This window comes from Neoarius graeffei, chromosome 19 (assembly GCF_027579695.1).
Source record: "Neoarius graeffei isolate fNeoGra1 chromosome 19, fNeoGra1.pri, whole genome shotgun sequence".
Classification (NCBI taxonomy): Eukaryota; Metazoa; Chordata; class Actinopteri; order Siluriformes; family Ariidae; genus Neoarius; species Neoarius graeffei.
The window spans coordinates 47,282,972-47,309,603 of record NC_083587.1 but is presented as its reverse complement, the minus strand read 5'-3'; the positions used below and the strand labels follow the sequence as shown (position 1 = coordinate 47,309,603).

Here is a 26,632-nt window from a genome sequence, read left to right as displayed (position 1 = left end):
AACTCAGTGCTACACGCCTCATTGGCTTTCAGCTCATGTATGACTCGATTTTGTGGGATAACTATTAAATATTCAATTATAATTGATCATAATCAATTTCTGTAATTATTCATTGGTTTTTAAATCAATGCATCTGTCCAAATTATCCCATCTTTACACCCCTAACTAACTAACTAACTAACTAAACTACTAGCTCTAAACCTAAACCTTCCTCATTCTTTCAGTATTGTTTTTCCAAAAGTAAGAATATAGGGTTTTTTCACACACTCAAAAGGAAAACTCATGTATAATGCTGTGACCACATTCATCATTTTTCTCTGTCCTCCCCAGGCAGCAACCTAGATACACAAGAGAAATTTGCTGACATCATCGTCCAACATCCACTTGTTTAAAGGAGCAAGGGGGACTGGGTGATAGAACAACAGAGACGAGGAGGAAGAAGTGGTGTTGGTGGATTAGGAAAGCAGAGGCTTTGCAAAAAAAAAAAGAAATAAATAAAAAAATAAAAATAAAAAACAAGGAGGGTGAGAGGGTGACTGGAGAAGGACAGAGAAAGGGAGGGTGATATAGAAAGAGGTAGAGGTTCTGAGACCGCAGGTGGAAAAGGAGGGAGAGGGAGGGAGAGAGAGAGAGAGAGAGGGGTTGGGCTGAGGACTCGCTGCAATCAGGGAGAGCACTGCAGCTCTCTCTCAGATTCCACCCATCCTTCTGCAACCTCTCTCTCTTTTGCTCTCTCTCTTTCACACACACACACACACACACTCAGCAGCAGAGCATCTCAGCAACATATCCTGCACTCATTTGCTGCCACCTGAGCTCCAGTTCTCCATTTCTAACAAGTGCGTCAAAGGCTGGGTAAGGATCAACATGCCTGGGGATACACAAGACTTGCTGGACACGGACGCAGAGCTACCAGGTGAGACACACGAAATGACATTAGGAGAGAAAGAAAGCAATAAATTTAAGGAACGTGTGCAGTATTCAACATGAAAGCAGTGATAGTTTGGGATGATATAATGGTGGTGTTTGTGAAAGTGTACAGTTTTTAAGATAAAATAAGCTACATGAGCAAAGAGAAAGAAATTTGATAAGAGACAGAGTGGGTGAAGGATGCGTGGATGCTTTCTGAAGGAAGTGTGCAGTGAGAGAGAGAGAGAGAGAGAGAGAGAGGTTGGGTTTGGCCGCACCCTGAAACAGCATCAGCATTGTCCCAAAAGAGATGCTGTAATACATCCAGAGCATGACACAGCATCACTGAGGACCCCTCAGTTGAGAAATGAGTGACTAACACAAACGCCTGCTCAAAAATGTGACATAAATTAATGAAATCTGGCTTATGGATAATAAAGATTTGAGCATTAGAGCATCAATAATGTCTTTAATCGCTGTTTAGTAGCACTGCAATTATTGCCTTATGCTGCCGCTGTTGTAATACAGTATGATAGAGGGGGAATAAATTATATAATATAGTGTATCTATATATGATCTAGTATAGCAAAGATGATATATAAAAGATGATTGGGTCTTATTAGAAGAGACATGATCTATATTATGCTATTGCTGTTGAATATTATAAAATTATAGTCTGTGTGCATAAATATGTCGAAAATATATCCTGCATATAAAATACAGTTATATAACTAAAACTCTTGACTTGTGATGAACCACACTTTTTCTTGTGTTGCAGTAAAAACAAGAAAGTGCCTTCTATTAGCAGTCATACTGGATGCCAAAAGCTAAAACGTCTTTCTAAGTAACAGATTATATAGAGCAACTGAAAGAAGGCAAAACACAAGTGTGTGTGGTGGCCTAAAAAATCTCTCATGTGCCAGTGTGTTGCCACTATCTTTAGTGTACTGAGCAAATTAGATGAGATGAGCAGATAGTCCTCGGTGGAATCATGCAGGCTACAGAGTAATGTATAACACTAACACGTTCGGGAGTTTGATAATGCAAAGGTTTCAATAATCGATCAGAAATCAATGATTAGAAAAGAAATAAACAAGATTAAAAATAGCAGCTTCTCTTTATTTGTCCGTGAAAACAAGTTGTATCGAGATTGATTTCATACTCATGCTTGGGAATCGTTTCAGCTTCATATTTCATCTAAAGAAGGAGATCTAACTTCACTTCTACTAACTAATCATATTACATTGAATATGAGACCAAAAAAAAAAAAAAAAGAAGGGTACTTTTTTCAGGGGCTTGAACAGACATTTTAAAAATAATTGACACTCTAGAGTGCATTTGGACTGATACAAGGATCACCAAGGGTTAATCTGGAAGCCATCTGTGGTAGTAGTGTATACTGGGCATGAATGCTTTTTGCCTAACTGAATGTCCAAAAATGTCAAAAGTAAATTATTGCATCTCAGTCAGCTTCTGTAAAGTGAATATTGCAAAGAGAAGCACTAAGATGACATTGGCCAATCTCAAACATGGAGAAATGGGCTTACGTCACCTTTTATTGCATATTTTCTTTATCAATACATTGATTTTTTCAGGTTGTTGGGTTTTTTTGGCTTTTTTTTGGGGGGGGGGGGGGGGGGGGTTGTAATATTTAGACAATATTCATTTCTGGAGTTCAAATTCAAAACTGACATTAAACCCAGATGGCTGCAATCCACTCTAATGTAGCCTCACTGGAGGGATTCAATTAATCCTCCTCCTTCTTATAAACCTATTAGTGTGTGTGTGTGTGTGTGTGTGTGTGTGTGTGTGTGTGTGTGTGTGTGTGTTTTATTCTTGGCATCACATATGCATTAGGGTTAAGTAGCTGTAAAATATAAATGTGACCATACCCTGATTCATAATTCAGTACAAACAGGCACAAACAGTATGCATTGTGGAATCTGAATATGAGGTAACACTAGCATAATACTGTATTTTGATTCTCAGTGTGCAAGGGTCTAAATAATTTTTTTAAAAGCATTTATAATATTTTATTTGTAAGTATTGTTTATATTTAGCAGGGGCGGCTCATTATCTTTTAAGCTAACACACACACACACACACACACACACCCCCACACACACACACTAAGTTTCTTTTCAGCATCCACATCAGATTATTTGATATTAGCAAATGTCTTAAAGGGGCTGGCTCACCCTTCCCAGAAGCCTCTTCACCAAGTAGTAAGTGGGCATTTTCACATCCGTAGAGATTCCACTGTTTGAAAAACAATCCGCAACAATCCGGCGACATTCTAAGCCATAGATCATAAACTGTTACGTGAAATTGAAGCTATTTTATCAAATTAGGTATATTTTAAATTCTTTCAACCAATCCATTCTGTTTTCTTATGATTATTCAATTGTAATGGACCAGAACTGGCCTCGGCTGCCTCACAGATGGTCATGAAGGAAAGAAAATATCAAGAATATTCTATTCAAAATGTCCACATACAGCATACAGATGAAGAAAAAGGTCAAGATGGATTTTGGATGTATCACTAGCAGTGAATTTGCAGAGGTTTTGCCACACAGGAAGCTGGCATAGTAATGGTTAAACAACAATTTCAAAACAAAAACAACAAACTGGATTCTGGGAAGGGTGAGCCGGCCCCTTTAAGGTGGATTATTTTGGACTTTTGTGGAACAGGCACAAACACACAACAAAATGGTATGAAGAATCAGTGAGGCTCAGGTGTACCTTTCTAGACATGACCATGATAGTTATGTCACGTCAAAGTGAAATGCTCCCTAGATTTGATCTCATTTTGGGCTGATATTTTCCAGCTGGCTTTGCTGAGGCAGCCAGAACACGTTAGAAGCAGTAACTGAGAAATTGCATGATAAATAGAATCAATGAGAAGCCACAGCCCAGCCTTTCTCAACCAGGGTGCTGCGGCACCCTGGGGTGCCGTCTGGCTTCATTAGGGGTGCCGTCAAAAAATTATATATTCTAACATTGAAATAAATAAAATGAATTAAAATTCCAAAAAACGATAGTTACACTAATGCAGATCATCGCCGCCTCATGCATCATCAAAATTTGTCTCACGGACCCCTTTCCCATGTCACAACGTCACTGCCGGGGTGAGCTTATGGTCAGTGTGACTGCGTATATTTTATATGGGGGTGCCTTGAGAATTTGCATACTTCTGAAGGGTGCCGTGACTGAAAAAAGGTTGAGAAACGCTGCCATAGTCTAATGGTTAGAGAAACAGCTTTGTGACCAAAAGGTCACTGGTTTGATTCCCTGGGCTGGCTGAAGTGCCTTTGAGCAAGGTACCTAGGCTGCTCTGGGTATGTTGTACATCACTCTGGATAAGAGTGTCTGCTAAATGTCATTAATATGATGTTGGGTAACATGGATCTATCATCCTTTTTCCCTAAAATGTGTTTGAAGGGAAATTTAAATTAAATAGATTAAGTACATATTATCCAATCTAAGTTAAAGGGCGCCGTAGTGGTTAGCACTACACAGTAAGAAGGTTCCAGGTTCAAACTTCATAGCCAAAGGGGGGGGCCTTTCTGTGTGGAGTTTACATGTTCTGCATGGGTTTGCTTTGGGTGTTCCGATTTCTTCTCATAGTTCAAAGACATGCAAATTAGGTAAAAATACCCAGCCACTGGGATTGCACAAGCCAGTGCATGCTTAGTGTTGGTCCCAAGCCTGGATAGGTTGGGGAGGGTTGCGTCAGGAAGGGCATCTGGTGTAAAACCTATGTAGAACAGATCTGCTGTGGCAACCCCTAATGGGAGCAGCCAAAAGAATCCAATCTAAGTTAAAGTTACACAAAAAAAGGTCAACTTGTCTGCTTACTCAGCATGAAGTCAGTAGAGATGTTGGGCCTTTGAAAACACTTTTAAAAAATGTTTGAAAACACAAATGGAGCTGCATTTCAGTCTGTTCAGGGTGTTTGTGTGTGTAATAATCACACTGCATTCTTAAAATGCCCTCAGTAAGACCTGATGATACTGTATAATGCATTGCTCAACCCTAATACAGTCTCTTTGCTGAGATATTGATAGATAATTAACAGTTATTCCATGAAATCGAGTTATACATGAGCTGATAGCCGATGAGGTGCATAGCGCCGAGTTGGCTCTAAGCCATGTATGACGAGATTGAGTGGAATAACTTTTATTGTATCCACATTCACTGGATTTTGAGAAACAAAGCATTTTTAATTTTATTTTTTGCAAATTCGATAAATAACAACTTGATACAAAACATCTGACAAAATAATTTCTGCTTAGAATGTAAACAAACTGGCAAAATAACAGTAGCATTTGTGAAAAATACTATAATAATAATAATAATAATAATAATAATAATAATAATTCTTGAAAAATAAAAAAGATACGTTCTTACCATCAAATACTTTTATTCCATATTTTGTTGCTTTTTTGTATTTTGGGGGGTTCTGTTTTCAAGTAGAGTTTTTATTTCGTCCTCGGTTGGTTCAGCAACACGCTCCACCATTTTGTTCTTCTTTGCTCATGGTACAGTATATGAGCTGATGTCCTAGTAGTAGAGTAGCCAATCAGACCGTGCGATTGCTCATATCCAGTGAATGTGGATAGAATAATAGAGTTTATCCATCCCAGCTAACTTCACTGCCAGCTATATGTTGAGTATAAAGAAATAGGGTGTTCTGAGAATGTTAATACAACATCAAAACATTTTCAGTTGTAAGACAAATTCATAGGAATGTTTCTATGAATGTATTTTTTGTCTTACTGAAGACACTGTCTGTTGTCTTTCTTGGGGGTGTTTCCTGAATTTTCTACCCAGATTGGTCACCTACCAACTCCCACCCACCAGCCAGCTCTTACAGTGTCTTGCAAAAGTATTCATCCCCCTTGGTGTTTGTCCTGTTTTGTCACATTACAAGCTGGAATTAAAATGGATTTTTGGAGGGTTAGTACAATTTGATTTACACAACATGCCTACCACTTTAGAGGTGAAAAAAATTATTGTGACACAATAATAAGATGAAAAAACAGAAATCTGGAGTGTGCATAGGTATTCACCCCCTTTTCATATGAAACCCCTTAATAAGAGCTGGTCCAACCGATTCACTTCATAAGTCACATAATTAGATGATTAAGATCCACCTGTATGCAAACAAAGTGTCACATGATCTGTCACATGGTGTCTGCATAAATCAGCCTGTTCTGGAAGGACCCTGACTCTGCAACATGACTAAGCAAGCAACATGAAAACCAAGGAGCCTCCAAACAGGTCAGAGACAAAGTTGTGGAGAAGTATAGATCATTGTTGGGTTATAAAAAATATCCCAAACTTTGAATATCCCATGGAGCAACATTAAATCCATTATAGCAAAATGGAAAGAATATGGCACCACTACAAACTTGGCAAGAGAAGGCCGCCCACCAAAACTCACAGACCGGGCAAGGAGGGCATTAATCAGAGATGCAACAAAGACACCAAAGATAACACCGAAGGAGCTGCAAAGATCCACAGCAGAGATGGGAGTATCTGTCCATAGGACCACTTTAAACTGTATACTCCACAGAGCGAGGCTTTATGGAAGAGTGGCCAGAAAAAAGCCATTGCTTAAGAAAACACATTTGGAGTTTGCCCAACAGCATGTGGCAGACTCCCCAAACACATGGAAGAAGATTCTCTGGTCAAATGAGACTAAAATTGATCTTTTTGGCCATCATGGGAAATGCCATGTGTGGCGCAAACCCAACACCCTGAGAACACCATTCCTACAGTGAAGCATGGTGGTGGCAGCATCATGCTGTGGGGATGTTTTTCATCTGCAGGGACAGGAAAGCTGGTCAGGACTGAAGGAAAGATGGATGGCACTAAATCCAGGGCAATTCTGGAGGAAAACCTGTTTGAGTCAGCGAGAGGTTTGAGATTGGGACGAAGGTTCACATTCCAGCAGGACAATGACCCTAAACATACTGCTAAAGCTACACTGGAGTGGTTTAAAGAGGAGCATTTAAATGTCTTGGAATGGCTTAATCAAAGCCCAGACCTCAATCCAATTGAGAATCTGTGGCATAACTTGAAGATTGCTGTACACCAATGCAACCCATCTAACCTGAAGGAGTTGGAGCAGTTTTGCCTTGAGGAATGGGCAAAAATCCCAGTGGATAGATGTGCTAAGCTAATAGAGACATACCCCAAGAGACTTACAGCTGTAATTGGAGCAAAAGGTGGATCTACAAAAGTATTGACTTTGGGGGGGGGTGAATACCTATGCACACTCCACATTTCTGTTTTTTCATCTTAATTTATTGTTTATGTCACAATAAAACAACAATTTTCACCTTTAAAGTGGTAGGCATGTTGTGTAAATCAAATGGTGCTAACGCCCCAAAAATCCATTTTAATTCCTGCTTGTAATGCGACAAAACAGGACAAAACACGAAGGGGGATGAATACTTTAGCAAGACACTGTACCTGTTATATAACAGCTACCAACAAGAGAGGGTGAAGGCTAACACATGCTTCTTCCAAGAAGCCAAGCACATTGCTGCTCATTCTGTTTGAAAAGATAGCATATATCACCCAGTGGAGTGCACTATATGCCTTGTCTATATAAATGAGCTCACAGACAACCATGATTGTCTATGAGTGTTACTGTGATTGACAAGGGAGAGAGAACTATTTAAATGTACAAATAATTCAGTCGACATTACCAGAAATTGAATTATATTACCAACAATGTTGTATAACTGACATGCGGTGTGTTTATTTAATGGCCTCATTTTATGGACTGTCCGGAGGACGCTTGCACAAAATGCAGTTATGAATGTGACTAAGCAAGAAATCTCAGATTGCTCAGTCACTGCAGCACAGAAAGTCAGCATGCAGGATCAAGAGGATTTTGGTGCTGGTGGTGGGGGGGTGCTGACTCTAGTTCTAGTATTTATATTCATGCCTGTGGAGAGAATCAGAAGCAATGCTTTATTTATTCACTGCCTTACACCTCCTGCAAGTTCGTTTTAGTAAACTGGAGGGGTTCGGTAGGGAAGGTCATTCAAGAAAGAGGTCATGCATACACAGAGAGAGAGAGAGCATCTGTCGGTGCAAATGCAATACTCAGTATCACAGATTTGCACATTGCAGGCACATTTCAGGATCTATCTGTGTGGTTTTATGAAAACAAGAGGTCTTTTCTTTCTCTCTCTATCTCTCTGACATGCACATAACTACAATATCTGGCAACAAGATTCTCCTGTTTTTCATACTACCCCACAACAGTTGCTCCATGTGCCAGGTGTGACAGGATGACATAATCATTTTGCATCATGACTAAGCACAACAAACCGCCTACAGCAAAACATACGTATACACATGGCAGAACTGAGGTACTATCTGCTACACACACACACACAGGCTGGGAGAAACAGACCAATCTGAAAAATAGAAGAGGTTGTAGTGGGCTGGCTGGAGGATAAAATAGGAAGGACATAGAAAGAAGCATGGAGGCAGGACTACCAGATATCAGTAAAATTTCCATCCCAGCTACATCTCAATAACCCCACAAAAAGACTAGCCCAGAAATGTTCTTGGTATATGACATAATCAAGGGAGTAACTTTGATTCTGACATTGGTGGGGACACAAAAGTGATCCAAGTCAGAGCTTCTGAAAGGTGGTTTTTTTTTCCCATTAGCAATCATAATTTCATGTCATGCAGATCTTACAGGTTAAAGAGGGCAGCTGTGGCCTAATGGTTAGGGAGTTGGTCTTTGGATCCCAGGGTTGCAGGTTCAAAGCCCACCCTTACATCTCTGTCCATGGCTGAAGTGCCCTTGAGCAAGGCACCTAACCCAACATTGCTAGAATCTGGTAGTTTATTACTTTTACACCACACAATTCCTAATTTGTGTTTAAGCAGTCGTTCTGTCTCTTCCACAGAAATACATGAAAATAAGAATTAAAAACTTTAAGCATTTTTAGCATTAAATATTGTTTTTTTTTTTTTAATTCAATATCTGTATTGTTTGACATGGGGGGGTGTCTCAAAATTCACTGACTGCCTTATTGAGACACTCATAAATAGGTGCTACTTGGTGGCATTTTCTATTCTGTAATTAAGCTCAAATTTAGTTAAAATGATATTTGGATATATAATTTAGTGATTGCCTATTATAGCATGATTATGATTACATTAGTATTGCATTTGTAGTATACCCCCCATTTTTTTGTCTTTTTGTTGCCTGTTTCTGTGTTCGTAACGTGTGTTATGATTTTCACTGCAGATGTGCTTGTGACTTCTTTTATGTTCATGCTGCAGTTACAATATTCGTCTGTAGATGGCAGTAAAGGACCATGGATTTGTTGTATCTAGCCTAGCCTAGTAGTAGTAGGCTACATCCACACGACAACGGCAACGAGATTTTTTTTTTAAATATCGCGTCCACATGGGCAACGGATCAGTAAAATTTCAGGTTCATATGGCAACGCAACGCTTGCTGAAAACAATGCAATACACATGCCACACCACTACGTGCGCTGTAAGACGGTCCCATCGGAGACACCAGAACAATAGAAGAAGTAGACGCATGCGCATAAATCCCTTCTTCTGTAGCATTAGCCACATAAAGTTTTGATTATTAATCAGTAGCGTAAAACGAAAGACGCGGAAAGAGGAATGAATGGGGGTAGATGGAAGCCGGTACGCCAACATTCTGATATCTTCCAGAATTCTTTAATGGTCCGGAATAAATTGAATGCTACACGTTGATGGATTACTTTGTTCTTCTACGCCCTTTTTGAGGAATGTATTGTCGGACTTAAACCAACATCTGAAGAGGTGAGATCGCTCCTTTTTTTTCCTATGTTTGCTGGCGGGATTGTTTTTGTTTTTGGAAAGCGCACGGGCGGTGCGTGGTTTGGTTATACTCAGTACTTCCGCAGTGTTTGGGCTAAAGACTCTGCCCTAAGGGCTATTCTCTCACTCTCTCTCTCTCACTCTCACTTTGCACCATTACACAATAAATATTCACAGTGAAAATATTTTGTAAGCGCGTTTCATGAACCAAGTTATAGGATTTGTTGACAACTTGCATCGAGTTCGTTACACTTCTACCCGGCGTGAAGCACTGACAGTCATGTGGTTGTGACATCATCGTAAACAAATCAGTTCTACTCATCCAGACGACTTTGCAACGGCGCCGTTGCCAGATTTTTTCACTCTGGAACCCGTTCTCAAAAGATTTCGTTTTGGGGCACCCAAAACGCCGGTGCCGTGTGGACGCCAGGCCGAAACGATAAACAATTTTATCAGATTCACCTGAATCCGTTGCCGTGTGGACAGGGCCTCAGCAGCTGTCACGCTGTTGATTCTGAAATGCAAGTCGCACATCTGCATGGCCATGCAGTAGCCTACATCTGACTACTTACATTCTGTAAAACCATTAGGTCTATAAATTTAACATTCATTCATCGAGTATATTATCTAACACCAAGTTACATTGCTCCAGCATTCCTTTTCTCTGCAGCTATGCAGTAGCCTAGCTCCGATGCGTCCTGTCACGTTGCTAAACGTGCCTAAGGAGCCACAGCATTGCTTTTATGAAGGGTTTCCATACATCAAAAGGATTTTGTTGAGTTTTTAAAGCTCGACGGAAACCCTGCACTTACATTCTTGACTTTGAAGAAGAATGAACGAATGTCTCGTTTCTTGGGAGGGGGGCCGTCATCCATGATACTCAAGTCAGCATGCGAGTCGTAGGGCAAGCATGCATGGACATCGAAGTCCAGCTCAATTTGTAGGCTGACGGAGAGTGGGAGGTGCGTGGGGTAGGTCAGGTGTGTATGTGTGAGATACGGGGGCTTGATGGGCGGGTAGTCACGGCTGCTGTGGGAAGTGTGCTGCTTTTACAGCAGATGGAGTGACAGCTGGGATAGCCAACCATGTAAGTTAGTGAGAAACAGGTAGCCAATCAGAGAATGATATCTACGTTAGAGGGGGGATTATTAGCAGTGTCATACATTTAACCCTTTGTGTGCCATATAATCATTGCTCAGGTTAGGACATCGGTTTTATTGATCGTGATTACACAGTAGCGGCTGAATATTGGTAGGGACACGTCCCTAGCGTCCCTACCCAAAATTACGCCCTAGGACAGAATGATACCATATAGTTCTTCAGTTACTTATGTATAAAAATAAACAAGTATTTCTTTTATCCATCTTTTCTCTTATGTTCTCTTGATGTCTCAACTTTCTTTATCCATCCATTATCTGTAGCTGCTTATCCTGTCCTACAGGGTCGCAGGCAAGCTGGAGCTTATCCCAGCTGACTGTGGGCGAGAGGCGGAGTACACCCTAGACAAGTCGCCAGATCATTGCAGATTTTCTTTATTTAAGGGAAAAAAAACGCACATAACAAAACTATGTCCAGACTTTGATTCTCATTCCAGACAAGTGTGCTAGTGTACACCGATCAGCTATAAAATTAAAAACACTGACAGGTGAAGTGAATAACATTGATTATCTCATTGCAGTGGCACCTGCCAAGGGGTAGGATATATTAGTCAGCAAGAGAACACTCAGTTCTTGAAGTTGATGTGTTGTAAGCAGGAAAAATGGGCAAGCATAAGGATCTGAGTGACTTTGACAAATTGTGATGGCTAAATGACTGGGTCTGAGCATCTGCAAAGTGCCACAACTTGTGTCATGTTAAGCTTGAGGTTAATGATGACACCTTTCTGTTTTAGCCAGCATTATTTTTTTTCAGCAGTTTGTGCTACAGTAGCTCTTCTGTGGGATTGGATCATATGGGCGAGCCTTCATGCCCCATGCGAATCAATGAGCCTTCGACACCCATGACCCTGTTGCCGGTTCACTGGTTGTTCTTCCTTGGACTACTTTTGGTAGGTACTAACCACTACATGTGTGTCATTTTGGAGATGTGCCATTTTGGAGATGCTCAGACCCAGTCATCTAGCCATCACAATTTGGTCCTTGTCAAAGTCGCTCAGATCCTTACACTTTCCCATTTTTCCTGCTTTCAACACATCAACTTCAAGAATGGACTGTTTTCTTGCTGCCTCATTTATCCTACCCCTTGACAGGTGCCATTGTAATGAGATAATCAATGTTATTCACTTCACCTGTCAGTGGTCATAATGTTATGGCTGATCGGTGTATAATTCCCACTATAACAGAAGTTATTCTGTACATAGTAGATATGCTGACGGCATGGTGGTATAGTGGTTAGCGCTGTTGCTTCACAGCAAGAAGGTCCTGGGTTCGAGCCCAGTGGCTGGCGAGGGCCTTTCTGTGTGGAGTTTGCATGCTCTGCGCGGGTTTCCCCCACAGTCCAAAGACATGCAGGTTCGACTAATTGGTGGCTCTAAATTGACCGTGAGTGTGAATGGTCGTTTGTCTCTGTGTCAGCCCTGCGATAACCTGGCGACTTGTCCAGGGTTTACCCTGCCTCTCGCCCATAGTCAGCTGGGATAGGCTCCAGTTTGCCTGCGACCCTGTAGAACAGGATAAGTGGCTACAGATGATGGATGGGTCGTAGATATACTGTCTACACTTACACTTTTCCTTTGTTTGCCATAGCCAGTTTTTACAGAAATTGACTGGGTAACATTTAGATGATTCACTTTCAAACAAGATCTTTAAAATAAAACAAGAACCTATGATTATTATTATTATTAAACTAGCCCAGAAAAATGCCGCCTGTGGACTTGCTTTTACCACCCGTGCCCTTGTTCCAAATCCGTCCCAATTTTGTGCAAAACCCACAACCCTGGCAACCTCAAATGTTGGTATTGCTAATGTGTGTCAATATTTGTGTACCATATAAATACCCTACAATCATCCAGGTATGTGCAGACCTTTATGATATGTTGACAGATGGCATTGAGCCAAACACATGCCATCTTTACAATACTTAGCTCAAATAATCAGCTATTGTGTGTGTGGCTTGTTTCTGCAGCTTGTTTTAGGATCCCTAGGCGAATCACTTTGCATATAAACAAGACATAAAACCCTTTGTAGGAATGTTAGAATGCCTTCACATTCATCAGCTCTCAACCCAGTTGAATATTTATGGGAGATTTTGGAGCATCGTGTTAGACAGCGCTCCCCACCAATATCATCAGAGGCTTGTATAATTTATACCAAGGAGCACTGAAGCTGTTTTGGAGGCTTGTGGTAGCCCAGCACCTTACTAAAATACTTTCTGTTGGTTTTTGGCTCAGCCCTTGCCTGAAGCCCATAGAGACACCTGTCTGTATGTGTATGTTTAACCGAATTTGAGCGTGTTTAAGAGTGTAATTGGCGTGCCATCCTCAGTTAGTGATTCCACAGTCGTGGTGTGGTGCCACTGTGTACTGACTATGTAAGTGGCACGTTACATAACCTCAGTTTGCGATGTAATCCTCCCTGGCTGAGCAGTCTAGAGTGCTGTTCAGGAAAGGAACACATTTTGCAACATCAGCTCAAATCCTGGTGTCAACGTAAAAGGCTGAGCTCAGACGTGCACAGGTCTCTAGTTCTATCTGTGTACACATTGTGTGTGTGTGTGTGTGTGAATGACCATTCTGCTGACAGTAAATGAGTATCCTCCTTGTGCTGGCAGCGCTGTCAATCTATGTTTGCCTTGCAGGCAGAATAAAGAATTACTTCCATTAGTCAGTTACTCAACAAATACACTGCAAAAAATTGAATTTGAGGAGAAAATTGCATAATACTAATGAAGTTATCTTGCTGCACGGACAGATAATTTTACTTAACGAGACATCTTGGAATAAGTTGGTTGCAATCTAGAACTAGGTTTAATAATCTCAGAATTGGTCTCTTGTATTCTTCTAATAGGAAATGCTAGATTGTTTCAACTATTTTCAAGATATTTTCACTTGCTAAGATATCTTTTTTTTGCAGTGTATTCAAATTGCTGCTTCTCACACTCTAACCAAGCTCCTTCCAATATCACTACGCTTTCTAGAGAGATGAGATAAGTCAAATAGCCATCTTTAGAAATTCTTACTCCAAACCTTCTGGCCTGTAGCACAAATTTAAAGGGAGACTCTTGCATGTTGGAATGTTCTCAACCTTAACCAAAATTGGGGGGGAATGATGTAGTGTTTATCTGTGCTACTCCACTATTCAGCTGATAAAATAGTTTAATGATCTATTTAATATAGAAAGTAAGGGTCTTGAGGCTTTTCAAGTTGCCAAACCCAATTCCAAATCCACATCATGGGTGTTAAAATTAGAGTTTAAAACATCTTTTTTGTGTAGACTGAAATCATTTATACAAATCCAAATCAAACAACATGAGTCCATATGACTGTTAATCAAACAATTGATTATTTAAGTACTATATATACTTGATACTTGGTTTAATGCTTTTAGGATATTTTGGGTATATTGAGATGGGGTAAATGTGGAGATGAAGGATTAAATTTGGTTGTCAAAGTTGATTTGATGATGCATTCATTCACAAACTGACTGATAGGAAAAGAAACTCAGTACATCTACAGAATCTTTGCAATTTACTATTGATTTTTTTTTAGTTTATTTAATCCTACCCAAACTATTCCAGCCAAACTGCTTAGATGACCTTTCCATGTAATATGCTGAATATTTTATGTGACATTTTGATGGCATTACTGAGTAAGTATTCATGTCTGCAGCAACAGGAAGTGGTAAAAATGCACAAGACCACAAGTAATTCAACTAAAGGTCAATCTTGTCCCTTTATACATTGAGGATATTCTATGGTTGTATGAAGATAAGTTTATCTTCAAGTGGTGAATATATTCACGAGTGAGCAAAGTGTACAAGTGAAAATATTTTCAACACAAGAAGATAAACTCCATATCTTATTTCCACCATGTAACGTTCTTTATATTATAGGGACACATCCACACACACAAAAAAACATGCAAGTTAATCAAAAGAATTTTAATTTTGAACCAGTTCGCCATTTTGACAATGCACTTCTAGTCAGTGGGAAATCACTGAGAGTGACATCATCAGAGTGAAATATCACAAAATATGTCACTCAGATCTGCAATGTATTCGTATGAAAAATGCGAGTTTTCCAACACGAGAAGATAAACTTTATATCTTCAAGCCAACACATGATGTTCATTTTATTATATCGACACATTCACAAACAAAATGTACCCAAATTTATCAAAACATTTCATCAACTTCCTCATAAGTAACATATAGAGATTTATGTCACAGTTTTGGTTCTCCATGTCCTGGATGTAGCACGTATGAAAAACACGAGTGGCGTATTTCCCAATAAAACACTTGTGTTCATATAATATAAAGGAATATGTTATGATTTACTGAAGATGTCACTCAAAGCTGTTGCTTATATATTTCCTAAAATTCTTATCACCATCTTTTTCAGATTCGTCCAGACAAACCTCAAGCTCCACAGCCTCAACTCCAACGGACAGTGCCTCCAGCCCATCTCCAAGCACTCCACCCAAGCTCTCCCCACAGTGTATCTCTCCGTTTGGACCTCGCTTAGTCATGTCTAAACCAAACACTTCTACTCGACCTCAGCCAGAGGGTGCCAGCTTTGAATCAGATGGGCGCACAGTAGGCCGGCTAACGGGGAGGTTTGGTAGAGGTGGATGCAGACGAGGGCCAGTGAAAATGGAGAGGATTAAAGTTCTAACTGGATCTGAAGTGGAGAGTGACTACCCAGAACCTGAGTCCATGGACGCAAGAGTTGTTATGGGGCAAGAAGCATTACTGAAAAACATGGAGACACAAATTGGTGTGCCTCCAGACAAAATGACAAGTCAAGAATCATCCAGCTCAGAACCCCCTCACTCAGATACTTCTACTCTTCTAGTGGAGCGACAGATTAGGGTAGAGGAGAAAATTAAACTTGATACTGGTCAAGAGATTGAAAACTCTGACCAGGTTAAGACTTTGACCACAACCCCTGAACAAGAGAGAAGTTTAGATCAGCTACTTGAGTGCCCAATTCTAGAACCCAAATCAGCAGATACTGGGCTGGCTGAAAGCAGCACCTTTTTCCCAGATGATGAAGGAGACACACTGTCTCTGTCTCAGGGTGAAGTGCCTTCCTTGTCCTTCTCCGAGCCCTCCTATCCAGTTGATCCTCAACGCATTGGTGTCCTTCCTGGACTGGACCCAGATCGTTATTACACAGCCCCTTCCACCCCAATTAAGATGGCCTATTGCTCACATCTTAAGCAACAATGGCAACCAAATAGTCCAAGCACAGGTCCTGGTTCACCAACAGATGAGTCTGATCTGTGCTCCCCTCCCACTTCTCCATCCGGATCCTACATTACTGCCGAAGGTGGCAGTTGGACCTCCTCCTATAATTCTGGCACTTCTCACTCCTGTTCACCTAATCTGACTGCTGAAGCTGAATTGCAGGAGGTCTCTGCCTGCTATGTGGGCTCTCTTTCTGAGATTGGGGATGAATTAGGAGACGACAAACTCATGGCTGAAAGGGAGCACTGTCTGTGTAAACCTGTTATGCCAGAGTTGGTTGAGAGTGAGGAACATGAGGAGGAAAAGATAAAGGAAGAGACTTGTGGGCCTCACTGGGTGACAGAGAATGTCTCCCCACACAGGAGCAGCAATGGTAGAACCACAGATTCAAAACATGAGGGAGAGGGACCTGAGGCCACCTTAGTCCAGGCAGAATTTCCAAGAGCCACTGACATATCACAGCCTTTGGATGATCCAGATCAGGAGCTAGAGCTGGACTTTAATAATTGCATCTCAGAGCACTTTGCCCAACATGATGCCCCTCTAAGCCTTGGAGAGGACTTTCCTTCAGATCTGGCATGTTCTTCTCCCTTCAGTCACCAGCAGGCAGCAGCTTCAAATTCTTTAGAGACAGGCAGTCTGACCTCTGCCACTTGTTCATCAGAGATTTCAGACACTGATAATAACAGCTTGTATAGTGAGATGGGATCTTCTGCTCTGTTCTTCCATGGGTGCTCCAGGGATGATGGACCTGGTGGAGATGGGATGATTCCTGCATCAATGTTACCAGTCCATGCCAGCTTGATATTCCAGGCAGATTCAATGGAAATAACATTATTTCCTACAGATGATGAGCCAGAAAATGATGTTGATGCATATGCTGCTGGAGAGGAAGAAGGGGATGTGGATGAATATGATGACGAAGATGAAGACGTGGACATAAATGATGACAGTGATTTGGAACAACATGTTGAAGCCATAAAAATTGGAACAAGGGGGGTTGATGATCCCAATGAAGAGGATACCTCTGCCTCCTTCCTAAATTCACTTTCTGAAAACTCAATTAACGATGGAGTAGATGAGTCATTTGCTTATCAGGATGACACAGAGGAGTCAATTGATTCCACCTCTTGTAATGGAGATGAAGATGACCACCTGTACAGCACAGAGAGACATGCTGAGCTTGCACAGCAATTTCCTGCACAAGATGACCATGTGCAGTCAGTTATCCATGCACGACCAGAATCCTCTGGAAGTGAGAGTGAAATGGAGATTTCCTCTGGATCTTCTGGGTCATCAAATGCATTAGTTCAGCAACATATGTCAGTCTGCACAGTACATGTTGAAGACACAAGCACACCTAATTCAAAGGCAGAATGTGCAAAGAGACTTGATTCCTCAAGCGATATTAGAGAACAAAGTGAAGAGAATAAACAGAGCACAGATCTCGAAAATGCTGAAGAAACGGACAATGCATGCTGTGAGGTATATCAACAAAGTGTCCATACAAAAATTGAAGGCTCAGGAAATCAGGCAAGTTCAGCAGAACTGTGTGAAGTATCAGAAGCAAACACTAAACCAGTCCTTTGTGTGCTTGGTGCCACAGCAGCAGGCATAAATAATAAGATAAATATTCAGGATGATAAAGATCTAGATCAGAAAAATGGAAATAACTCTGAATTTATGAATACGTCACTTCAGCTTGATGAAACAGCAACAAATGATCTCAACAAGGGAGTCCCTTTGTTGTCCTATCCAAAAGATGATTGTAGCCCCACAAACATACCAGTCTGCGCCTATCCTGAACTGTCTGAAGTACCAGATAACTTAACTCCTGCTGATATTTCCCCAACTGAACAGTCTCTTGACCAAGACAACCTGACTGAAAATCAACCCAGCACAAATGATATTAGTGATGGTTCTCTAAAAATGTCCTCTTCTACTTACAGCATGCTTGCCATCTCACCAAAGAAAGAGAACTCCCAAAGTAGCATAACAGAAAAGAGTGCTTCTTCTGAAGATTGGGCTCCAGAAGAGCCCTTGTCTTTAGATGCATGCTGTGACTTTAGACCAGAGAATTTGCTTACGTGTGAGATAGCTGGATCACTGCACAATAAGGGGCTATCTGTAACTCCCAACATTTCAGCTCGAGATAACATCATGGGTGACCTTGAGGACAACAATAGCTACTGTGACTTGCCAGAAAAGATGCCAAATAACGAGGCTGGTATGCTGGAGTCAAATCTATCCACTTGGAAATCCATTGAGGACCTTTCAGAGGCAGGAGGGGGTGAGGATGATGCAAACAACCTCCAGAATCCAGACAATAATGCACTCATACAATGCCATCCAGAAAATATTCAGGAAGCCACATGGAACCACTCAGAAAAGAGCTGTTCACCCAAGGTCACAGGTGCACAATCAACTTGTATGTTATTAAATATCCTTTCACATGACAAGAAAGATGAGAAAGACCAGACCACTGAGACAGAGTTTAACATTCCTGAGGAAGAACCTACATCAAAAATATTCATAGATGAAAGCCCTGACATTTTGCCTAAACAGAGAGCAGAAGTCCTGGAACCAGCTCAAGAACATGATGAAGCACTGATTTTGGGTTCTACTAGTTCCTCCAAACAAAATGATCCCTGTGGGCCCAATGCAATAAATAAAATATCAGACAAAGCAAGTGACATTAAAATTAATGAAACTTCTAAACAAATGTGCCTGGTAAATACCAATTCAGTAGTCTCAGAAAACAAACCTGTATTTAACCTAGAAGGGGGGTCATTTGGCAACTTTGAACACAAAAAGAAATCAAGTGAATCAAAGCATGATATTTCTGCATCTGCCAAGTCTCTGATACACAAGGAAACAGCTACCTGTTCTAATAAGGGGGTTATAACTTGGGCACCAAATCTCGATGCCAGCCAATTACAGTCTAACATTACAAAAGATGAAAACAAGCTGAATTCTGGTACAGTGGCTGACAATCAAATTGAACCAAAGATTGAAAGAGATGAATGTATTTTACTCAAGGAAAAGGAGGACAAGAAGGCCATGGAAACATGTCCAAAAGAGGAGGCAAATGAAAATGTCACAGAGAATACTAATGTTGTAGAGCTGAACAAAGATGAGACTGCCTCACGGAAATCAAGTAACTCTGAAACAGAAAAAACAGAACTGAATATTACCACAGTTAACTGTGGTAGGGGAAAGCAAGTGTCAGATAGCATGATACCAAAGGAGCCTGTCACAGTTGACAACACCAAACCGATTTCTGCCCTGGAGAAAAAGGAAGGCATCAAAAATACAGACAATAAACCTGAGACTGAAATAATTCAAACTTCTGCAAATGACACAGTTTTTCAGAGTAACAAATATACTCCAGAAACACAAGAGCAAATACACACAAATGATACTAAAGGAGAAAAAAGCGATCATCAAACACCGGTTCAAACTGTATTCCACCCTGCAGGCTCCAGCTCCAATACCCTTGAGAGAAACCCCAACTTGACAGAATCAGTGGGTTCTACTGACTCAAATTATCTTGGCAATTCAGATCAGAAAGAAGCACGTAATCATGGCACCTTAGAAGGGTTGGAATCACACAAAAGCACACAAGATGCCAATGATGACTATGTCAGGGCCTCCTTAACTTTTGTAGAAGAAATCTCAGAACTCAGCAGACATCCTGCTTCTTCCTCATCCACAGATGTGTTGGAGGAGAACCTTCCTGCACCTATACAAGAGTCCCAGTGTTCATTTAACAGTTCTCAAATACATGGTCTCCTCACTCATACCGAAACAAAGCTAAATGATGGACTGCATGAACATGAATCACAGAGCCCTCTTCAAGTGATAAAAATGGAACAGCCAGATGTTGAATCTGAGGAAGAATTATCGGTCTCACTTCCAATACAGGATACGCATCAAAATGTGAACGAGCAGTCTTGCAGACCAGAGAAACCCGAAGGTGTGTTGTATTTCAAATTACTCTTACTGTGCTATTGTTTATTAAATGTACAGAAGCAGTATTGTGCCACATTAATTTCTGCATATATATTGGCACTATTAAAAAATGAAACAATTGATGATTTTTTTTGGTTCTTTGAAGCTGTATGCACGGACCACAGACCAGAATCACCTAAAAGTCCCCAAACCCACCCAAATCAATGTACTGGACACAGAGACAGTAGTCCTGCTCACAGAAAATCAAGCCTGAGCAAAGAAAGGGAGATATTACCATGCATTACTTCTGCATTAAATTTCCCTATGCAAGCAAGACAAAATCCAACTGAAAAGCACACTGAAGACCAGGATGGGTGTTCAATCACCTACAGAACAAAGGACTCTCAGGAAGTGGATCTCTCCTTAAAAAATACCAGTATGTCTTACAGATAGTCTACTGCATGAATTCTGTCCTTATTGTCATTTTCAGTGATTATGCCTATTCAAATTTAAGAGTTGAAATCTTTTATTTAAAAAAAAAAGTTTACTCTGTCTCTATCTCTATGTCTCTATCAAAAAGTGGGCTCGTGTAATGAAACAGACAGTGATGGATCAATTCCTGAGCTGGAAGAACCGAACAGAAGCCTCTTGAAAACCTCAGACCCGCAAGTACGCATATACTATGTGCTTATGCAGGGAAGCCATGTCCTGTTTTAAAATACAAATAAGCTGTGTACAAAAGGGAAATTAATTTATAACTAAATGTATCTGATTTAATCTCTCTCAGATATCACATTCTACAGCTGATGAGTCAGTGAGCAAAACAAAGCAGAGTCGAAGTGAAAAAAAGGCACGAAAGGTACGAGACCTTATTGATTCCAGCTCTTAGAGACTTGTTATAAAATTTCTGACACAATAATGCTTATTTTTTTGCTGAATGAGCAATAAAAATGTTTTCTTTCTTGTTTTTGTTTGTGTGTGTTCTCAAGGCTATGTCTAAGCTTGGCTTAAAACAGATCCATGGAGTTACACGGATTACTATCCGCAAGTCCAAGAACATCCTATTTGTTATTACCCGCCCAGATGTCTTCAAAAGCCCTGCATCAGATATCTACATAGTGTTTGGGGAGGCCAAGGTTAGCATTTTGATTAACTTTGATCATTTTTGAAACTTACTTTCAGTGGCAGAGATTGGGCTGTTAAGTTCAAGGGTATTCAAATAAAATTTATGACGTCTAGCTACATAAAATTACTTGCTTACAAAGGTCCAGATAAGCAACCAACATGACTAAATGATGGAAATTATTGATTTAGTTTATGGCTATGAATAAGACTATTTAAAGTAGCTATGTTTTGTTTTGTAGTGGGCATCACATTACTACTTTTAAGTAATGCCATGAACAGATGAGATATTTTGAATCTGACACAAGGACAGTAATCACGTACTTCTCTGTCCGTCATCCTTAAACATTCTCTTTTTGCTATCAACTTTAAAAAAAAGCAGCAATGTCATCAGTTTACTAATTTCATCGAAAAACCTACAGTATGAAAGTTTCTGAGCTGATGTCTCTAAGCCTTGTAGCAAATCTCTGGTCCAAAGAGCTGCATTCAGTGAAATGATTTTATTTAAATGCAAGGGATTGATCAAATCACAACAGAAGATCTGCTACAGAAGCCATGCTGGTTCATGTTTAGAAAGCTAGGTCACTGAGCTACAGACAGTTTTAATAAAATATTTATCAGTTCTGCTTCAAGCTCTGTGTGATCCACTGAAATAATTTGCTTTGGGTCTGCAGCCAGACTGCATTCCGTGGTTGATAACCGACGTACAAGTTATTTTTGAAAAGCACAAACGAGTATAGTGTAGGCCTGTAAGAGAAATCTTAAATTCATCAAAAACATTCTTCCATTGCCTCGGTTACAGATTGAGGACCTGTCACAGCAAGTGCACAAGGCTGCAGCTGAGAAATTTAAGGTTCCCCTTGACCCTTCTCCTCTGACCCCTGATATCATGCCCAGCCTCACCATAAAAGAGGAGAGTGAAGAAGAAGAGGAGGTACAGAGTTGATACTGTCTTTATAACTGCTCTCTAGTGACTTGACTTTCATGAAGTTTATTGAACTATAATTGATACGATGAAGAAGGGAATTTAGACACATTCTGCATTTAGGGCAGCTGCCATCTTATGGGTGTGGCTTTTCTCCCATACCTCAAATAATATTACTATACTGTAATTCCATTTGGCCACAAATAAATATACTGTATGTAACCTACTCCGATGCACCATTGTGTGCTATTTAAGTCTCCACTTGCATAAAATGGACAAAAATTCACTTGCTTTCTCTCTATCAGGTGGATGAGAGTGGATTGGAACAGAGAGATATAGAGCTGGTAATGGCACAGGCTAATGTGGCTCGGGCTAAAGCTGTTCGTGCACTACGTCACAACAAGAACGATATTGTCAATGCTATTATGGTAAGACAACACTCTTTTTACAGTATATATTCTGAAACAGCTATGTGATGAAATATCTTCCCTGTAAATACACAGTCAGAAAATAAATACATTATTGTACCTTTAAGGGTACAATGGCTTGTCACTGGGGCAGTACCCTCTAAGGTACTTATTTGTACCCTTTATATACTGCTTGGGAACACATATGTAACGTTTTGGTCCTAAAACGGTACACATTGAGGTTCAATAATGAGCCCTAGGGGGTACAATACTGTAGACTGTACCTTGGGGGATAGAAAAGGACTCCTACTGTACCCCTATTTCTGACAGTGTATAGTACTGTGACAATAAATATAGTACTGTTGCAGGAGATTATTCTCCAGGACTACTACGCTCCTTCCTATTCACAATGTACGAAATTATGTTTTCTTATCTATACATTCATATTTATATCTATTTTCAGGAGCTAACCATGTGATAGAAGAGGTCTTGCCTGCCCCCAGCTTTTCTTCCTGGCGTACCCATCAACCCTTCCCAGTAATGCTGCTACATACCTTCAATAGCCCCTTACCTGCTAAATAAACTCTATAAAAACTGACCTGTTTGTTGTTTCATACATTTCATAAACTGAAAATTTGCAATCATCCACACAGTGTGATAAATATGCTAGATTTGGGAAGCACGTTAACATGTAATCACATCACTCAAAGCAAATGTGTTGCTTTGTAACAGCGATGCTAGCTGTGATTGGTAAACATTGTACTACGCACATCAAGCCCATCAGTAAAATATAAGCAAGCAGATGGTTTTCTATATTCATAGTTAAGAATATGTATTCTTGTATTCTTATTCTTCCACTCTCTCAAAGAGGCAGAAGATAAAGACGTGAATATAATTATACAAAAAATAAAAATGGAACTGCCCATAAAACTAAGTCCCTTGCTGGGCCTTTCCCAGAAGCATTTTTTTCCCATTAACAACCGAAAGACTTTCTAAACATAATATGTCTGTGAAGGTTCTCAGTCATCCAGGTCATAGTAAACCATAGGTGCTAAAGAAGGCAACTGGACTTGCTTGAAATTCTTGAAGATGTTTCACCTCTCATCCAAAAAGCTTCTTCAGTTCTGTCTGACTAGTGGGGAGTTCCAAGTATTTATCCTCTAGTGAATCAAAAGTAGCCCTAAGGAGAGTCGTTTCAGGACTGCAGTGTACGTATTTTAGCCAGAGAAGGCTGGTGGTTTGAAAGAGGAATAAAAGAAGCCATCCTCGTCAACCTGGAATGACCATCACTGGACAGAGGAGGTGGTCTAAGGCCCTGTCCACACGGCAACGGATTCAGGTGACTCCGATACAATTGCTTATCGTTTAGGCCTGGCGTCCACACGGCACCGGCGTTTTGGGTGCCCAAAACGCAATCTTTTTGAGAACGGGTTCCAGAGTGGAAAGATCTGGCAACGTTGCCGTTGTGAAGTCGTCTGGATGAGTAAAACGGATTTGTTTACGATGACGTCACAACCACATGACTGTGAGTGCTTCACGCCGGGTAGAAGTGTAACGAATATCACCAGGAAAAAGCCTTACAGAGCACTAGTGAGAGTGAAACACAAGCTTAGATATTATTATTATTATGTTCAGTGTTAGTTCACAGTAGTAATGCAAGAAGCAGAATAGTGACGGTAATAGTGAAGCAAAAACATGCAATTGTACAAACACTGCAGCTCTACAGCAAAATATTCATTTATGAAATGGTCTGATTCTTAACACCAGTAGTGCCAATGATCTTCTCATTGCGATGCGAGTTGTCAACAAATCCTATAACTTGGTTCATGAAACGCGCTTACAAAATATTTTCACTGTGAATATTTATTGTGTAATGGTGCAAAGTGAGAGAGAGAGAGTCAATCCCGCCAGCAAAAATAGAGAAAAAAAGAGCAATCTCACCTCTTCAGATGTGGGTTTAAGTCCTACAATACATTCCTCAAAAAGGGCGTAGAGGAGCAAATTAATCATTATTTAATTAGCATTCAATTTATTCCAGACCATTAAAGACACCGCCTTCCACATAGAATCATAGGTCATCCTCGCCGCCATTTTGGAGAGGTCAAAGCGGAGAATAAAGATTAGCTGCGTTTAACTGTACCAACAGGTTTGCCATCCAAACGAGATCACATGGGATTACCTTTCACAGGTGAGACTGGAAAAATACTTTTCATTGTATTTGGTCATTATAATGTAATTTTACAAACAGATTTTCCTGACTTTGTGGCTAATATGCATCCTTACTTCTTCTATTGTTCTGGTGTCTCCGAAGGGACCGTCTTACAGCGCCCCTAGAGGTGTGGCATGTGTATTGCATCGTTTTCAGCAAGCATTGCGTTGCCATATGGACCTGATATTTTACTGATTGTTGCCCATTTGGACGCGATATATTTTTAAATAACATCTCGTTGCCGTTGTCGTGTGGATGTAGCCTAAGACACCACTTACCAGCCACCTACAATGCAGTCTTTGGCACACTTCCCAGAAAACTGAATACACATCCACACCAAGACTCAGCTGACTTCAATGACTCACATGATGGCAGAGAGAGTCAGCAACCCACAGATCACCCTAACGACTCTCTAGGCTGCTAACACCGTTCACACCCGGCCCCCAGTGACCTACACCTACAGGATGACTCAATGACCCAGGTGACCTCAACGACTCTCCTTAGGGTTGCTTTTGATCCACTAGAGGATAAATACCTGGAACTCCCCACTAGTCAGACAGAACTGAAGAAACCTTTCAGATGAGAGGTCGTCAAGAATTTCAAGTCTTCAAGAATTTCAGTCTTCAAGAATTTCAAGCAAGTCCAGTTGCCTTCTTTAGCACCTACGGTTTTCTAAACATAATATGGGGGAAAATCTCTCATTTTCACATTTAATTTTTTTTTTCTTTCAAAAACAAGTACAGTATATCCTTCACATGTCTTTGGGATTCACTATTTTCAATATTCCTACAGAACTAAATGATGACAGTGTATTGTTAACCTGCATCTCTTAATCAACATACGAGTTGTAATACTTTTAAAGAATGATTCATAGTTATTCTTCTTGTTTGCTCAAAATATATCTTGCCATCACAGAGCATCCAATGAGTTTTTCATTTTTATGAATCCATGGACATAGACATCATATTTCTGAACACTTTGTATGAGGCAGGAATAAACTCTGGATGGGACGCTAGTCCACTGCAAGGCTACAGCTATAATCAACTCTTTATAAATAGAAGCTGAGCCAGAAACATACTCCATTTTAATGATCATGGAGGAATCAATCCATCCATATCCATAGTGACAGCGGGAAGGGAAGAAAAACAGGAGACAACATGAGGAAAAGCCTTGAGAGGAACCAGACTGTACTGACCTGGGTATAGATTGGCATCCCTGCTACATTCAAGCTTCGCATGAATACACCTGCTAATACAGTGGTGCTTAAAAGTTTGTGAACCCTTTAGAATTTTCTATATTTCTGCATAAATATGACCTAAAACATTATCAGATTTTCACACAAGTCCTAAAAGTAGATAAAGAGAACCCAGTTAAACAAATGAGACAAAAATATTATACTTGGTCATTTATTTATTGAGGAAAATGATCCAATATTACATAACTGTGAGTGGCAAAAGTATGTGAACCTTTGCTTTCAGTATCTGGTGTGACCCCCTTGTGCAGCAATAACTGCAACTAAACATTTCCGGTAACTGTTGATCAGTCCTGCACACTGGCTTGGAGGAATTTTAGCCCATTCCGCCATACAGAACAGCTTCAACTCTGGGATGTTTGTGGGCTTCCTCACATGAACTGCTCGCTTCAAGTCCTTCCACAACATTTTGATTGGATTAAGGTCAGGACTTTGACTTGGCCATTCCAAAACATTAACTTTATTCTTCTTTAACCATTCTTTGGTAGAATGACTTGTGTGCTTAGGGTCGTTGTCTTGCTGCATGACCCACCTTCTCTTGAGATTCGGTTCATGGACAGATGTCCTGACATTTTCCTTTAGAATTCACTGGTA

At 40.4% G+C, this 26,632-nt stretch overlaps 1 protein-coding gene across 1 annotated transcript; it reads left to right on the top strand.

The window, feature by feature from the left end:
• The first annotated feature begins 769 nt into the window (after nt 1-769).
• Nucleotides 770-23,175, top strand: nacad (NAC alpha domain containing). Its single transcript, XM_060900196.1, has 9 exons — nt 770-916; nt 15,325-20,148; nt 20,290-20,559; nt 20,704-20,792; nt 20,911-20,982; nt 21,113-21,259; nt 22,048-22,179; nt 22,476-22,598; nt 23,041-23,175. Exons 1-9 carry the CDS (start codon nt 868-870, stop codon nt 23,053-23,055), a joined length of 5,721 nt encoding a protein of 1,906 aa, XP_060756179.1. The 5' UTR covers nt 770-867; the 3' UTR covers nt 23,056-23,175.
• Nucleotides 23,176-26,632: the final 3,457 nt, after the last annotated feature.

Excerpts from the sequence above, each read along its gene's own strand:
- nacad (XM_060900196.1), top strand. The coding sequence starts at position 868 with ATGCCTGGGGATACACAAGACTTGCTGGACACGGACGCAGAGCTACCA. Across the intron at positions 917-15,324 it reads CACGGACGCAGAGCTACCAG|ATTCGTCCAGACAAACCTCA; the intron begins GTGAGACACACG and ends CATCTTTTTCAG. Across the intron at positions 20,983-21,112 it reads GTGAAAAAAAGGCACGAAAG|GCTATGTCTAAGCTTGGCTT; the intron begins GTACGAGACCTT and ends TGTGTTCTCAAG.